Genomic DNA, 15,381 nt, shown 5'->3' on the forward strand with positions numbered 1-15,381 from the left:
TCTTCACACTCTATTTCTTTCATCTTAAGTAGTCTATATTATAGTAATCAATGCTTTCTTTCCAGGAGGTTGAATTTGATTCTGTAAAACCAATCAAAGACTCTTTAAGAATTTTCTCTCTGATCAGTGGAAGAAACACTAAACTTTATATCTGAATCCAAGGGAACAAAGTATTTTGATATTGACTTTCCCCACTAAGTATGTCAAGAAATAAGAGGCTTTGAGCTATACCTTACTTTCCAAAAGATACCTATCATTAAAGAAAAAAAATCTATTATTATTCATCAGTTTTTAAGATTTCAGTACTCATCATAGAGTAGCACAAAACCTTGGCTTCAATTTTATCAAAAGAGAGGCTGTAAGAGCAAACTACTGGGAATACTTGCTTCTTTCCTCATTTTGTCTCTCTGTAGTCCTAGAAAAACAATTTAAGCCGTTTTGCCTCCTTATATTGTAAAGCATTAAATATTCATTGGAGATCCACAGAGTAAATTTAGGTACACATGAGAAAAAAAAAACGCACATTGAAATTTTACCATGGCACCATGATTTGGCGAAAGGGTATGTAATTCACTATAAGCCTGTTCTATCTTGGATTTGAATGAGTAAGCTAAGCAAGAAATGTTAAACTTTTTTCACCTTTGCTAGTTCCATGGGCATGTCCTTCAAGGTCAGCATATTAAAACAGTAATCTTTTTCTATTTTCACTTTGTAACATTTTATGGATGACTCAGCCAGTCAGGCAATAACATACAGGGAGCACCCTGTATGCATTGCACTGTGTTTGACGCTGGAATATGGTATATAATTCCAGCAGCCAATGCATCCCCACACAAGCCCCTTTCAATCAATATTCTACGTCTGTAGGTAGTGCTATGCCTTAAATTGATCTACCCCAAAAAGCAATCCTTTAAATCTTATTTCAGCTGGATGGACTGAAGCTTAATTTATTTTGCCACTGACCTCCTTACATATGAGATATTACACGTTGAATTACTTTGACTTAATAACCTGTCTTACTGAATACACTTTCTTAGAGTTGCCTAGTTTGGTGATTTTTTTTTCCTTTATGTCTTACTTATGTTACATGTTATTTTTTTTACTTTCTCTTATTACTTGTGTACATATCTTCTCTCCTACCAAAGTCATAAGTTTCTTAAGGGCACAATACAGCTCTCTTCCATCATTGCATTTCTCATCATGCCAAGCACAATGCCTTGTAAATAGTAAATATTCAGTAAGTGTTTATTTATTATTACTGTTCTAGTGGCCTTCATTAAACAATCACCATTATTCTATATGAGAACGTGCTTATAATGACTCTTCATTGGTTTGCTTTTTTTCCGACTCCGCCATCACGACATAAAACAATCATAGAAGTCTTTGTTCCACTCAACCAAATTCCCCTCAACCTCATCTGAAGTTGACTAGAATCAAGATATCCTGGAAAGAATTTTGGACAAGGATTCAAGAGACTTAGATGCTGCTTCTCTATAACTAACTTGCTGTGTGATTTCAGGCTATTAACATACCTCTCTGTACCTCACATCCCTCATCTCTAAATTGGGAATAAGCTGCCCTACAGATTTCACAGGTGTGTTTGATCAGATGAGATTATTGTGAAAGAGCTTTGAAAATGAACCTGGTGAAAGTGTAGGTAGTATTGTTATTAATGATCTCCTGATGAGGTGTGAATTCTCTTTAAAACTTCATTTAAATTCTAGACATTTTTTTCTTCTACTAGGTAAAGGCCTTGTCTTTATTGCTATTGTGTGATTTATTAAAAGAAAAAAAAGACTCTGTTCTAACGGTCTCCATGAACACTGCTTTAAATTGGCCTTTCATGTTGTATTTGTTTTTGCTAACAACACTAACGTTATTAAGCTATTATTTTCTTCAAAGGAAGGGCTTTTTTTATGGCATCTGTTTTGAGATCCTATTAGTAGCAGGCTTCAGATTTTGTTCTCTCTCTTCTTCTATACTTGTGAAAGAAATTCTGGATTTCTTTCCATCAACAGTTATTGCAAGAAGGCTGAGTAGTAACCTGATAAAGCAACATTAAAGTCTTTTACCTTTTGTTTTCTCAGGGTTGTAATTTAATTGATGTTAGCATTCTCTGTGGATATGTTCATCTACAGAAGTTGGATCTTTCAGCGAATAAAATTGAAGGTATGTAATTGTCATTCTAGATTGATCACTGAATTATCTGAAAACTTAAACGTTGCAGTATGTAATATGGTTTAATAATGCCAGACTTGATATCACTAATTTGTGTATCAATTTACATATTGATCCTTTGCTTTCCATGCAAAAAAGGCACCGATAACTGCTGAGAGAGAAAAAGGCACAGATCTGCAATATGATGATGTGGCTGAGATGCAGTCAATGATATTTAAGACTAGGAGATGGAATGTTGGCTTTATTTTTTCCTTTTAAGAGATCGATCATTACTTCTTCAATACTCCCTGAATATTTAATGATTTCTTTTCTTTTCCTCTGTTACTCAGTGCAGATGAATTAGTCTTTTTTTCTTTAACAGATTATTTTCTGTATTTTGCTTTTGCATTTATATTTTATTACACTCTTTATTCTGCATTTTTAAAATCTTATTTTTAAAATTAAAAAAAACATTTTTTTGAGATGGAGTCTCACTCTGTTGCCCAGGCTGGAGTGCAGTGGCATGATCACAACTCACTGCAACCTCCGCCTCCTGGGTTCAAGTGATTATCCTGCCTCAGCCTCTGGAGTAGCTGGGACTACAGGCACGCACCACCACGACGGGCTAATTTTTTGTATTTCTAGTAGAGATAGGGTTTCGTCATGTTGGCCAGGATGGTCTGGAACTCCTGACCTCAAGTGATCTGCCCGCATCAGCCTCCCAAAGTGCTGGGATTACAGGTGTGAGCCACTGTGCCCGGGCCTACATTTTGCATTTTAAATCTGTTAGCTCTTTTACCCTTATTATTGAGCACCAGGGATTCACAAATACATATTTTTCATTCTTTTTTGCTGTCTTTATTTAGTTGATTCTTTCAACTCTAACTCCACAATTTGTAGTTTTATATAAGGTATTTGTTATGACACTTTGTTCACATTTAATGAAATTAGTCCTACCATTGTCAAATTTTCTTCAAAGCTTGATCCTTGTTTATAATTTTCTGATCTTATTTGAAGTTGACAGTGTATAATGTTTTTCTTTAGATTTCTAGGGAAGTGAGCAAATCATTACTTCTGACCTGCTTTCTTCACTGATAATCTTTCTGCTTGCTTCTTTTGCCTGCCTTTTTTATGACAAATAAATGTTGCTGATATGTCTTCTCTGTTTGATTCTGGGGTTTTTTTCCCCTTCTAGGACCCTAATAAAGTCCACTTTTTAACGATTAAGAAATATTCTAGCCCATTTTCATTCTTAAAATACTACTGTTTTTGAAAGACTTTCAATTAACTTTTTTCTAGTTTTCTAAAGCTTTATTATGGAAAATTACAAAGCACAAATAGAATATTGGAATGAATATTTGGGTTCAACAGTGATCAGCCCATCTATATACCTCCCTGCCCAGCTTCCCCAGGGTTATTTTAAAGCAAATCTTAGATGGTCATCTCATCAGAAGGCCTTTTCTAGTGTTTCTGGCAGGAGCACTTGGCCTACTCCATACCTCCGCGGTTGTTTCCATTTGCTGGGTAGGAAATCGCGGAGTGGTGGGGGCCTTGCCAATGCTCACTGCTGACAACAGGAGCAGGGAGCCCACAGTTACGCTCCAAGCCTTTCTCTTCAGCCCGATCAGTCCTCACTAACCTTGGATAGCACATTTCATTAGTTCGTCAACTGTTTGAAAGCCTCCTGTGTGTAAAGTACCGCATATGTTTCTTTTTGTGATGACAGTCTCACTGGTCTCCTGGTGTAGGCCAAACTTCAGACTGCATCCGAATCACCTGGAAGCCCTGATAACACAGATTTCTGGGCCCCACTCTCAGGTTTTCTGATTCGGTAGGTTTGGGGCGGGGCCTGGAAATTTGCATTTCGAATAAGCTCCTGGATGAGGCTGATGCTGCTGGTCCGGGACCACATGCCGAAAACCAGTGATGGAGACACGAGGATTTCCTGCCCTCTGGTGGGCAAGGAGGTCACTGCACTGATAGGGACCACAGGCCAGCTCAAGTTCAATGTCCAGCAACCCAGACCAAGGACTTTTTTCTGTCTTCATATGAAAACACTGGCTATCTACAGTGTGTGAAATGCACTCACCATCTCTTTGTCTCTAGCTAAGTACTAGCTGCTGCTTCTGCTTCAAGAAGGATCTCCATTTACCTGCCCACAGAAAGATCATCTTTCAGGGGAGTCTGGGGGTCCCGTGAAGTTAGTAGAGTTGAGACCACTGCTGACAAACATGTAGCTGAGCTCAGCATGGACAAATCGATACCACTTGGAAAGCAATTACAGTTTCTCCTTAGGTTTCCTCGAAGAGTTCTTCCTTGATTTGCTGATTCATTTCCAACAAAGTGTTAATGTCTCAAAGTACTGTCTCTCCTAGAACTATTTACATTTAGTAAGGAAGGGCATGGTTTCATCCAGAAAAATAACATAGAAATTGGGGGGAATTTTCTGGCTTCAGTGACTATTGAGAAGGGAAGATACCAGGAGGCCCCTTACATAGCATGTCCTACCCACCTCAGGGCAGGGCCCCAACTACTCCAGGCTGGCTTCCTTCCCCAGGTCTGCATGTGTCTGTGCCACCTGGAGAAAGGTAGAAGCACTTTGCTTGGCTTTGGGTGAGGAGGCTCCATTCTCCCACTAGAGGCCATCCCCAGGAGGTTGTAATAGCGCATACTATGATCTAGAATCTAGAACGAGGAGAGAGAGGGAAATGCTAGCATTGTTGCCATTTTCAGGCAGAGAAAGAACTTACTGGTAGAGACAGGGCCATAACCCTTACTGTGTGACCCTTCCTGATTCCTTCCCTAATTCATTCCCCTACCTGTGTGTCTGCTGTAAAGTCATAGAGAAAGGTAAAACAATAGTTCATATCTTTTATCTTTTATATGTAATTTCATTAGCACTATCCTTTATTAGCACAGTAGTTCTTTACTTAGTGTTCAAGATTCAAAGTGTGTGCTTGGGATAAAATGAAAAACTCGGATGTACGTTTGATCCAATCTGGAGTCAAAAATCAAATAACAGCAATGAGTTAAATCACTTCAAATAGTTAATGTGATCTAGTGCTAAGTCCAACTGAAACAAAATTTAATTTACAACAAAGAGAGTTTCCTAATTGTGGCATTTCCACTCTTTATGAAAAGATCTAATTTAGTTATTTAGGGGCTAATTATCAAGAGGATTATCTAAGGCTTTTGCTTCTCATCCTTTTCTCAAAGGCTGGCAAGTTTTGTAGCATTTCATTGTTAGTGGCAGAGTGAGCGGGCATGCGGAAGAGGCCACAGGGATTGGTTACTTGGCTGCCCCCAAAATAGGGCATACGAGGATTGGCCACCCCTGGGGAAGAGGATTAAATTATTGACTCCGAGAGTTTTCTACCTTTTTTTTGTATATTTCACATACTCCTGATTTTATTCCTTTCACTCATATGGAATAATTAAGATGTCTTTGCAACTGTTATAATTTTAAAATATTCTGACATCATGTACACTGTTTTTAATGCCTTTGTCTTGTTATTTTATTGGCTTACCTTATTCTGTATCTGTTTCCCTCCGTAGATTTATCTTGTGTGAGTTGTATGCCTTATCTCCTAGAACTTAATGCTTCTCAAAATAATTTGACTACGTTCTTCAATTTCAAGCCACCCAAAAACCTCAAGGTAGACTTTATGAATACCTTAATTACACACTAAGGGGTTTGCAAAAGTGCATTAAATAAGCAAAATAGCACTCAAAAAGAGAATTCAGAGAGAATAAGATACAGAGGTAAGCAATGTAAGTGTCTGAAATGAAATAGAAAAGAAGGCTTTGTGTATCCTTTATTTTAGAAAAGGGAGCTGGTCTGTCAGTGGATAGGCTTTCTGGAAGCTTTGTTCAAACCTAGTGTTCAAACCAACGAACTTCCCTCTGGTCTCCTCTTTCCCTCATGTGAATAGTAGTTATTATTGCCCTTTTTTTTGTTATAGTGGAACAATTTTTTTAAAATATTACTTGGTACATTTTATTTATTTAAAGAAATGCATTTTATTGTGTATGTTTCAGATGTACAGCATGATGTTATGGGACATATAGCGGAATAACTTATCTGAAAAATTTTATATCTGAATAATCTGTAAAAATGTCCTAGGCTCAAACTTTGCCCTTTTATTTATCTAACTTTACTTTTTAAGAAAATAATGCTTTCAGATCTCCATTCTTGCTTCTCCGCACTTGCTTTTGCATTTCTGAAGCAGAAATAAACTACCTGTGAACAGTGGTGGATGGAATAGTTTGCTATGCCCTAGAGCAGTGAGTCTGTTGCTTAAATGCATGCCCAAATCACCTGCGGTTCTTGTGAAAAGGGAATTCTGACCCATTAGGTCTGGGGTGGGGCCTGAGCCTGTGATTGCTAAAAACCTTCCTGATGATGTCATGCCACTGGTCCATTGGTCATACTTAAGTAGCAAGGTCAGAGAGAAGTGGTTCCCACACTCTTCTGCACATTGGAATCACCTGAGGGAGTTTTCAGACCTACTGATACCCAAATCCCACTGCAAGAGATTCTGATTTAAGTGGTCCAAGGTAAGGTGTGGGCTTTGGGCTTCTTATTTTCGGAGACAAGTTGGAGTGCAGTTGCGCAATCTTGTCTCACCACAACTTCAGCCTCCTGGGCTGAAGTGATCCTGTCGCCCAGGCTGGAGTGCAGTGGCGCAATCTTGTCTCACTCTCACCGCAACCTCCGACTCCTGGGCTCAAGTGGTCTTCTCACCTCAGCCTGAGTAGCTGGGACTACAGGCACGTGCCAAAACACCTGGCTAACTTTTTTGGTATTTTTTGTAGAGGCGGGGTTTCACCATGTAGCCCAGGCTGGTCTTGAACTCCTGGACTCAAATGATCCACCTGCCTCAGCCTCCCAAAGTGCTAGGATTACAGGTATGAGCCACCACGCCTGGCCTGGACTTTTAAAGAGACCATCAGGTGGCTCTAATGTGCTGACAAATCTGGAAACGATCACCCTGGGTTTTGTGATTAGTGTTGTTGTATTGGACTCAAATATTTAATTAAAAAGTCATTTTAAGGAATGGACATCAACTATTGCCTTTTATTATCTATTAGTTTTATTTTATTTACAAACCAAATTAACTTAAATCCAAAATATTCTATGGAGAGTTGCACAAATATGAAAATCTGTTTGAAATCAAGAAACAGACATTCCCTTATACTGATGAGAGACCTTAATTTTCAATTTTTCTTCAATTTTATATCATTCCATTATCAATAGTGCATTTTTTCCCTTTGAAATTATAGTTTTTGCCAGGATGACATTCCTTTGTGCAAATAAGCCGCACTAGGTGCCTATCTGTACTCAGTGTGGGGCCGCATCGTCTTGAGGTTATCAGGAATTGAATTTGCAGAGCTGTTTTGATTCACCTTTTGCTGTTCCATTCGCCTTGCCTGAAGCCACAGGGCAGTCATTCATGGTAACAGCATAACCCCTACCCCAGGAAAAACTTTGGAGTTTCTCCCTTTCACACCCCTTCCTTGCACTCTCCCAGAAAGACCCTACAAATGAACAAAAACAGATCATGGACCCCATCTTTAAGGTTCTGAGCTCCTGGAGAATTACAAGCAAATATATTGGTCATTTTAGAGAAGTGTGTACCAAGTGCCAGGCTGTACCCTGAGGTGCTGCAAGCCACTGTGAGCTCTGTGTAGACCTGGGAAGGAATGATGGTGGCCTCCTGGTGTTTGTTTTCTTTTCTTTTCTTTTCTTTTTTTTTTAAGATGGAGTCTCATGCTTGTTGCCCAGGCTGGAGTGCAATAGCAAGATCTCGGCTCACCGCAACCTCTGCCTCCCAGGTTCAAGCAATTCTCCTGCCTCAGCCTCCCGAGTAGCTGGGATTATAGGCATAAGCCACTACACCTGGCTAATTTTGTACTTTTAGTAGAGACGGGGTTTCACCATGTTGACCAGGCTGGTCTGAAACTCCTGACCTCAGCTGATCTGCCCGCCTTGGCCTCCCAAAGTGCTGGGATTACAGGTGTGAGCTGCTGCGCCTGGCCTCAGGTGTTTTCAATGTATTATTTAATCCTCCCAGTAAAGCTGTGGGGCTGTCCTGATACTGAAGCATGAAAGGTTAGATAACTAACTTCACCTTTGCTGGGAGGCAGCGGAACTGGGATTGAACCCACTGTCTGAGACCCCATGGCCCACATCTTTCCAGTAAGTCAGGCTCATGTACTATGCTCCGCCATCTTGAGAAGCTCCACTTCCTTTTCATTTAATATCTATGAGCCTTGTACCACCAACCAGAGAGAACATGCATTTCCTAGAGCGGGGACTTGTACGTGCACTCTTTTTGTATTTATTAGAATGCTTTTGCTCTTACTAGGTGAAAAATGTTAATTTGACTTGATGGCTACTTTTTCCAAGCTCTAGGTTCCAATGGGAGTCCAAACAGTGGCACAAACCCCTTTAAGGTCTTTCAAGAAACCTGGCTGGGCACAGTGGCTCAGGCCTGTAATCCCAGCACTTTGGGAGGCTGACATGGGTGGATCACTTGAGGTCAGGGGTTCAAGACCAGCCATGGTCAACATGGTGAAACCCTGCCTCTACTAGAAATACAAAATTTAGCCTGGCATGGTGGTGGGAGCCTATAGTCCCAGCTACTTGGGAGGCTGAGGCAGGAGAATCCCTTGAACTGGGAGGCAGAGGTTGCAGTGGGCCAAGACTGAGCCACTGCACTCCAGCCTGGGTGACAGAGTGAGACTCCATCTAAAAAAAAAAAAGAAACCTAATACCATAGCTGCATACAGAGCATAGTATTAGCGTTTGCCCTGACTGAGGTGTAGTTATACAGATGTCATACTATGGCACCAGAATGAAAGATGTTGATGAAAAAGTGTCAATGATAAGTAAGCCCTATCATGATAAGTTTATGAAAGAAGAAAAAAATGAATGTTAAACTCCATTTACATCATGCCAAACTGACTTATTTCATAGTATGCATTTTCCATAGCTCCCATTTGTATATGCATACATTTGATGTTCTGATTTTTTAAATAACACTTTTATTTGTACATTTCTATTTCTTCATATAGTTTGCTAACTTGTATTTTACTAAGTAGTCCTGTTGCTTGCTGTATTGCAATTGACTTCATCAGTTTCCTACTCTTGCCATTGGAGTTGTTTCTAAATTAGTTTTTAGTATTTACTATATAAAGTTTTTAGTACTTAAAGGGTTTAGTATTTAATGTGTTGCTAAAATAATCTCCATAAATTTGGGGGGTGAAATCACTATTTTAAAGGGCATGGAAAAATAAGAATAGTGCTTATTATGTAATTGCTTGATGGTTTTCCAGAAAATGATTATAATGTACCCAGCAAATTATGAATGCAGTGGTTCCAAAACTTGAGTTTTTCTTTCCTTAAAAAACTTTTTTGTTTATCTTTTGCCAGCAGGTGAATAATTAAAGTTATTTAATATTGTTTTTTAGTCTTACATGTTTGACTAGGAACAACAGAAGTTGCTGAAAAAGCTTTCCTACAGTAGTCAATTTTGAGAGAGAATGTAAAGTTGAAGAGGCATTGCCTGGAGATAAATAAGTAAGACTAGGCCGGGCGCGGTGGCTCACACCTATAATCCCAACACTTTGGGAGGCCGAGACGGGTGGATCAGGAGGTTGGTCAGGAGATCGAGACCATCCTGGCTAACACAGTGAAACCCTGTCTCTACTAAAAATACAAAAAACAACAACAACAACAACAAAAAACCCGGGTGTGGCGGCACACGTCTATAGTCGCAGCTGCTCAGAAGGCTGAGGCAGGAGAATTGCTTGAACCTGTGAGGCAGAGGTTGCAGTGAGTTGAGATCGTGCCACGGCACTTCAGCCTGAGCGACAGAGCGAGACTCCACCTCAAAAACAAACAAACAAAAAAGAATATTCTGGCATTTAGAGAGTAGCATGGGACAATATATGGAAATAGGAATAGAAAGGTAAAGGAACAGGAAACAAGATATGCACAGAAATGAAGTGAATACAGGTTACTGGGCAGTAGAGAAAATGAAATGGTTGTGGGTAAGGATGAAATTGAGGTAAATCCTGAAGGAAGACCAAGGAAATTTAAAATAAATGCTAAAAGTGGAGAGCGTGGCTGCAGGAATTGAAAGCATTTAGGTTATTGGGAGGTTCCTGTGCACCATGGGGAAGAGGCCTTCTTACTATCCCTCAAAGTGGACAGAAAAGGATCCCAGTTAGAAAATGATTAAATGGTCGGGCGTGGTGGCTCATGCCTGTAATCCCAGCACTTTGGGAGGCTGAGGCGGGTGGATCATGAGGTCAGGAGATCGAGACCATCCTGGCTAACACAGTGAAACCCCATCTCTACTAAAAATACAAAAAAATTAGCCAGTTGCGGTGGTGGGCACCTATAATCCCAGCTACTCGGGAGGCTGAGGCAGGAGAATCACTTGAATTCGGGAGGTGGAGGTTGCAGTGAGCTGAGATCACACCACTGCACTCCAGCCTGGATGACAGAGCAAGACTCCTTTTCACAAAAAAAAAAAAAAAAAGATTAAAGACAGATGATTCTTTTAGCCTTAGTGTGTACTTTCAGTAATGAATTCTAACTCTACATTCAAAAATACCTTCTTCTTGCGCAGTTAATTATTGTGGCAAACATGAAAAATGAAATATTAATATAACATCTTGTTCTCTTTCTCTTGCCAGAAGGCGGATTTTTCCCACAACCGAATTTCTGAAATTTGTGATTTGTCAGCGTATCATGCTCTCACTAAACTAATTTTGGATGGTATCCTTTGAATAAGTAAAGGGGAAAATTTTAAAAACAATATAAAAATTAAAGACTACATATTCAAGAATTGTATTAGATTACATGGACTAGTACCAGATAAACAATTTAATAGAGATGTGACTTATTTAAATGACTAGGAATTGGTATTCACAAAATGAGGATAAATATTTTATTTACCAAGAAATGAAACTGTGAGTCAAAGCTTGTCAAGAGTATCTTACCCTTGAAAAGCCAAGTAAGATAGTCATTTTTCCGATAAATGTAGGCTTATTCTTATTCTAGAACCAGAGAAGAAGTTCTGTTGTAATTAACTCCTTTCTCAGTTGGGTGCATTGGCTCACACCTGTAATCCTAGCACTTTGGGAGGCCAAGGCAGGTGGATCACCTGAGGTCGGAGTTCAAGACCAGCCTGGCCAACATGGCGGAAACCCTGCCTCTACTAAAAATACAAAAATTAGCCAGGTGTGATGGGATGCACCTGTAATCCCAGACTGAGGCACGAGAATTGCTTGAACCAGGGAAGTGGAGGTTGTAGTGAGCCAAGATTGCGCCACTGCACTCCAGCCTGGGTAACAGAGTGAGACTCTGTCTCAAAAAAAAAAAAAAAAAAAAAATTCTTTCTTCAAATTTGCTGAAACTTGTGTCCTATTTTATATAAATTCAGTATTTGAAAATCTAGATATGGTCATAAGGAAAATTAGTGATTCTTTATTTTATAAAAGAGTTCATGATAAGTTCTTTTTAAACAGTAAGCTTTTCTAGTGTATTTTAAATATGCTTTCTTTTTAAAAAAAAAAAAAACAACTTTTGATTTGATTTGCAACATAGCTATTTCATGAGCCAGGCTCCCATGCAAGCAGAGCACCTCCTTTAAAGACAGCGAGCTCCAACTTCTAGAGCCTAAGGGGCTAATTGGAGATCTGTGAGTTTAATGAGCTTGAGTCTCTTCTTCACACCAGAGACTGATGTTTTCTGGGTGGCAGGGGAGCCAGTACCTTCTCTTTCTCAGTAAGTATCTTTCTAGTCACCTGAGGATTTTGGGAGACAGAATGGAGAATGAATTGATTGCCTTGGGTGCCTTATTCAGGGATGTGACAGCAGCTAGTACACACTGCATTTGTGATAAGGCTGATACGAGGGACAACAGAGGGTACGTTTTCTTGAAGATGTATCTTGTAAAAGAAAAAAATCCTTTATTTATATATGATGGAAACTTGGAACATAGCACCACTCCCTTTAGAACTTGTGTGTGAAAATGAGCAATTAGTGGACATTTAGATGGTGCTTAAATGAGCAAGTTTTCCTGATTATAGCCTAACAGAGAAATCAGAAAGTGACCAATATAACATGTTTTATTGACAAACTAAAAGCATACACATTAGCAGTATATCTCTGTAGAACCTTCACTTCATGCTTGACTATCATGTATTTTGAGTTTGCAAAGAGATAGCTGGACAGTCCAGAAGCTATCTGGCTCAGACATCCATTTATTTCAGGCTGTGTAGAGTGCTACACAGGAAGACCACAGCAGCAGCATCACCTGGAACTTCATAGAAATGTAGATTCTTGGGCTCCATTGCAGACCTAAGAAATCAGAATCTGCATTTTAATAAGACCCCCCCCCAAAGCAATTTGAGTGCACATTAAAGCTTAAGAAACACTGGTTGGTCTAGGCTGGGCGTGGTGGCTTATGCCTGTGATCCCAGCACTTTGGGAGGCCAAGGCGGGCAGATCACGAGGTCAAGAGATTGAGACCATCCTGGCTAACATGGTGAAACCCCGTCTCTACTAAAAATACAAAAAATTAGCCAGGCGTGGTGGCAGGCACCTGTAGTCCCAGCTACTTGGGAGGCTGAGGCAGGAGAATGGCATGAACCCAGGAGGCGGAGCTTGCAGTGAGCCCACATGGCACCACTGCACTCCAGCCTGGGCTACAGAGCCCGAGACTCTGTCTCAAAAAAAAAAAAAAAAAAAAAAAATTAGCTGGGCCTGATGGCACGTGCCTGTAGTCCCAGCTACTCAGGAGGCTGAGGCAAGAGAATTGCTTGAACCTGGGAGGTGGAGGTTGCAGTGAGCGGAGATTGCATCACTGCATTCTAGCCTGGCGACAGAGCGAGACTTCGTCTCAAAACAAAAACAAGCAAACAAAAAAAAAAAAAAAGGAAAAAACAACACTGGTTTAGTCTAGAAGTCAGCAGCCCCTAAACTCTTGCTAGCCAGAAAGAATTCAGCAATTAGGGTCCCTGAATGCTGATGATGCCATGGCAGTCTGGAGTTTGTTATGGAGATCTCTTGTCCCCCAGAAAAACATTCTATGTTTTGGCATGAAATTGCCAAAGAAAACAACTCCACAGTATTTTGGACTCAAAACACAGTTGAAAACATTTCTATCAAGAGAGTCTTAATTTCTATATACATTTAGCTTTCCATGTAAAAACTAAAGTATCGTGACTTTGTAAATGTCAGATATAATGAAAAAAGGAATTAGGGTTTTTTTTTTCTTGACATTAGATGTAGCAATTGAGTCTTATCACTAAAGTATAAAAAGCTGTAATTATTACATCAAAACCAATAGAAGTTTGGAACATGGGTATATAATTAGAGTGTAACATGGCACCATTTCTCACCTGTGTTTTAAAAAAATGCAAAAACAATCATTCATCAACTATTAATGAAATAAACTTCTTAGATCTCTTGCAGTTTTGAAAAGATAGTAGGCTAGTTTTGAAACAGCATGAAATATACTTCTTTCTCTCCTGTTCTGTTTAAGCATATCATATTGTGCATGATACAGGTGGTGAAGTTTTACAAGCTTTTCTGGACAACAGAAAGCAAAAATATATCTAGATTATAAATTAATCTCTTGAGGAGAAGAAAAGCCACAAGGTTAGAGTGTTTTTGAAAATATTAAAACAGTTTGATTAAAAAGAGAATTTTAAAACAACTTTTATGCCAGTACAGTTGAAAACTTGGATGAAATACAAAAATTCCTAGAAAAATATTACACATCAGTTTGGAAATAGAAACCCTAAGTAGTCCTATAACTATAAAATTAATTTACTATAAATTAAAATAAGCTAAATTAAAAAATAAAAAATCTTTCTACCAAAAAAGCCTAGACCCCAAATTTTCAAAACAGACCTTCCAATAGTGAACAAATTCTTTCAAACACTAAAAACAGAAGGCATATTCACAATTCATTTTAATTAGGTTACTTTGATATCTAAGCCAGCCAAGGAGCACTAAGATAAAGGAAAACAACAGGCTTGTCTCACTCATGATGTAGCTGTAAAAGTCCTAAACAAAATATTAGCAACAGAATCTGACAGTGTATTAAAAAGACCATGTATTACCACCAAATTGGGTTTTTCTCAGGAATGTATGGAGAGTTTAATATTAGAAAATCTATAAACATAATTAACTACATTAATAGATTAAAGGGAATAAACCTTGTGATCCAGAGATATAGAAACTCAACAGATATAGACAATTTAATAAAATCCAGCTCTCATTCACAATAAAAACTCTCAGTAAACTAGTAATAGGGAATTTCCACAAATTCATAGAGGATGTCTACAAAAATATTTGAAACACACTTTATCCTAATTGGGTACATGTTCTAAGCTTTCTCCTTTAAAATTGGGAACAAGTTAGGATGTCTGCCATTGCCACTTCAACCCATCATTATTTTGGAGGTCTTAGCCAACACCATAAAACAAGAGAAAGAAATTAAAGGTGTAAAGGTTAGTAAGGAGAACATAAAAGTCATTCTTTGCAAATGACATGTTTATCTATAGAGAATATTAAAAATTTGCTATAAACTACTATAAATAATAGTTTTGAGAGTTCAACATGACTAGATACGACTTCAATAAACGGAAATCTGTTGCATTTCTGTATGCCAGAAACAAGCAATTAGAAAACAACTTTAAAAAGAAACACCATTTATAAAAACAGCAAAAACAAATTTTATTAAAGATGAATAAGACTTGTGGGGATAGGGGGACTAACAAAACTCTATTTAAGGGTGTTGAAGACCTAACTAAAGAGAAATATATCCCATGTCCCTGGATAAGAAGATGGGCAAAATAAAAGATGAGAAAAAGAATTTTATGGAAAATAAATCAGAGAAGGCAAATAAACATACGAAGAGATACCAGCCTCATTTGTATTCCAAGAAATGCAACTTAAGACCACATGAGATATTGTATTATATCCATTCAATTGACAAAATTTAAGAAATCTAAACATACCAAGTGTTGGAGAACTTGTAGATCCAGAAGATCTTTTTACCTTGTTTGTGGGTATGAAATTAGTTCAACCACCGTGGAAAACAATTTTATATTGTCATATAAAGTTGAGCATCCAAGTTCACCATGACCTAGTACTTTTATTCCTATATGTGGAAAGTTTAGTATATGTGTACCTGGAGC

The 15,381-nt window shown here is 38.7% G+C and overlaps 1 protein-coding gene across 8 annotated transcripts in view; it reads left to right on the forward strand.

Annotated features, from left to right (window-relative positions):
- LRGUK (leucine rich repeats and guanylate kinase domain containing) overlaps positions 1-15,381 on the forward strand; it is a 150,323-nt gene that overhangs the window by 10,148 nt on the left and 124,794 nt on the right. For all 8 annotated transcript variants that reach the window (XR_010158996.1, XR_001719516.4, XM_016958172.4 and 5 more), the window contains exons 3-5: positions 2,088-2,169; positions 5,713-5,813; positions 10,864-10,945. Coding sequence is in view for 6 of the 8 variants with exons in the window: in XM_016958172.4 (XP_016813661.1) it covers positions 2,088-2,169; positions 5,713-5,813; positions 10,864-10,945 (265 nt within the window). In the remaining 2 variants the exon portion in view is untranslated. The remainder of the gene's footprint in view (positions 1-2,087; positions 2,170-5,712; positions 5,814-10,863; positions 10,946-15,381) is intronic.

The sequence above is a fragment of the Pan troglodytes genome, chromosome 6 (assembly GCF_028858775.2).
Source record: "Pan troglodytes isolate AG18354 chromosome 6, NHGRI_mPanTro3-v2.0_pri, whole genome shotgun sequence".
Classification (NCBI taxonomy): Eukaryota; Metazoa; Chordata; class Mammalia; order Primates; family Hominidae; genus Pan; species Pan troglodytes.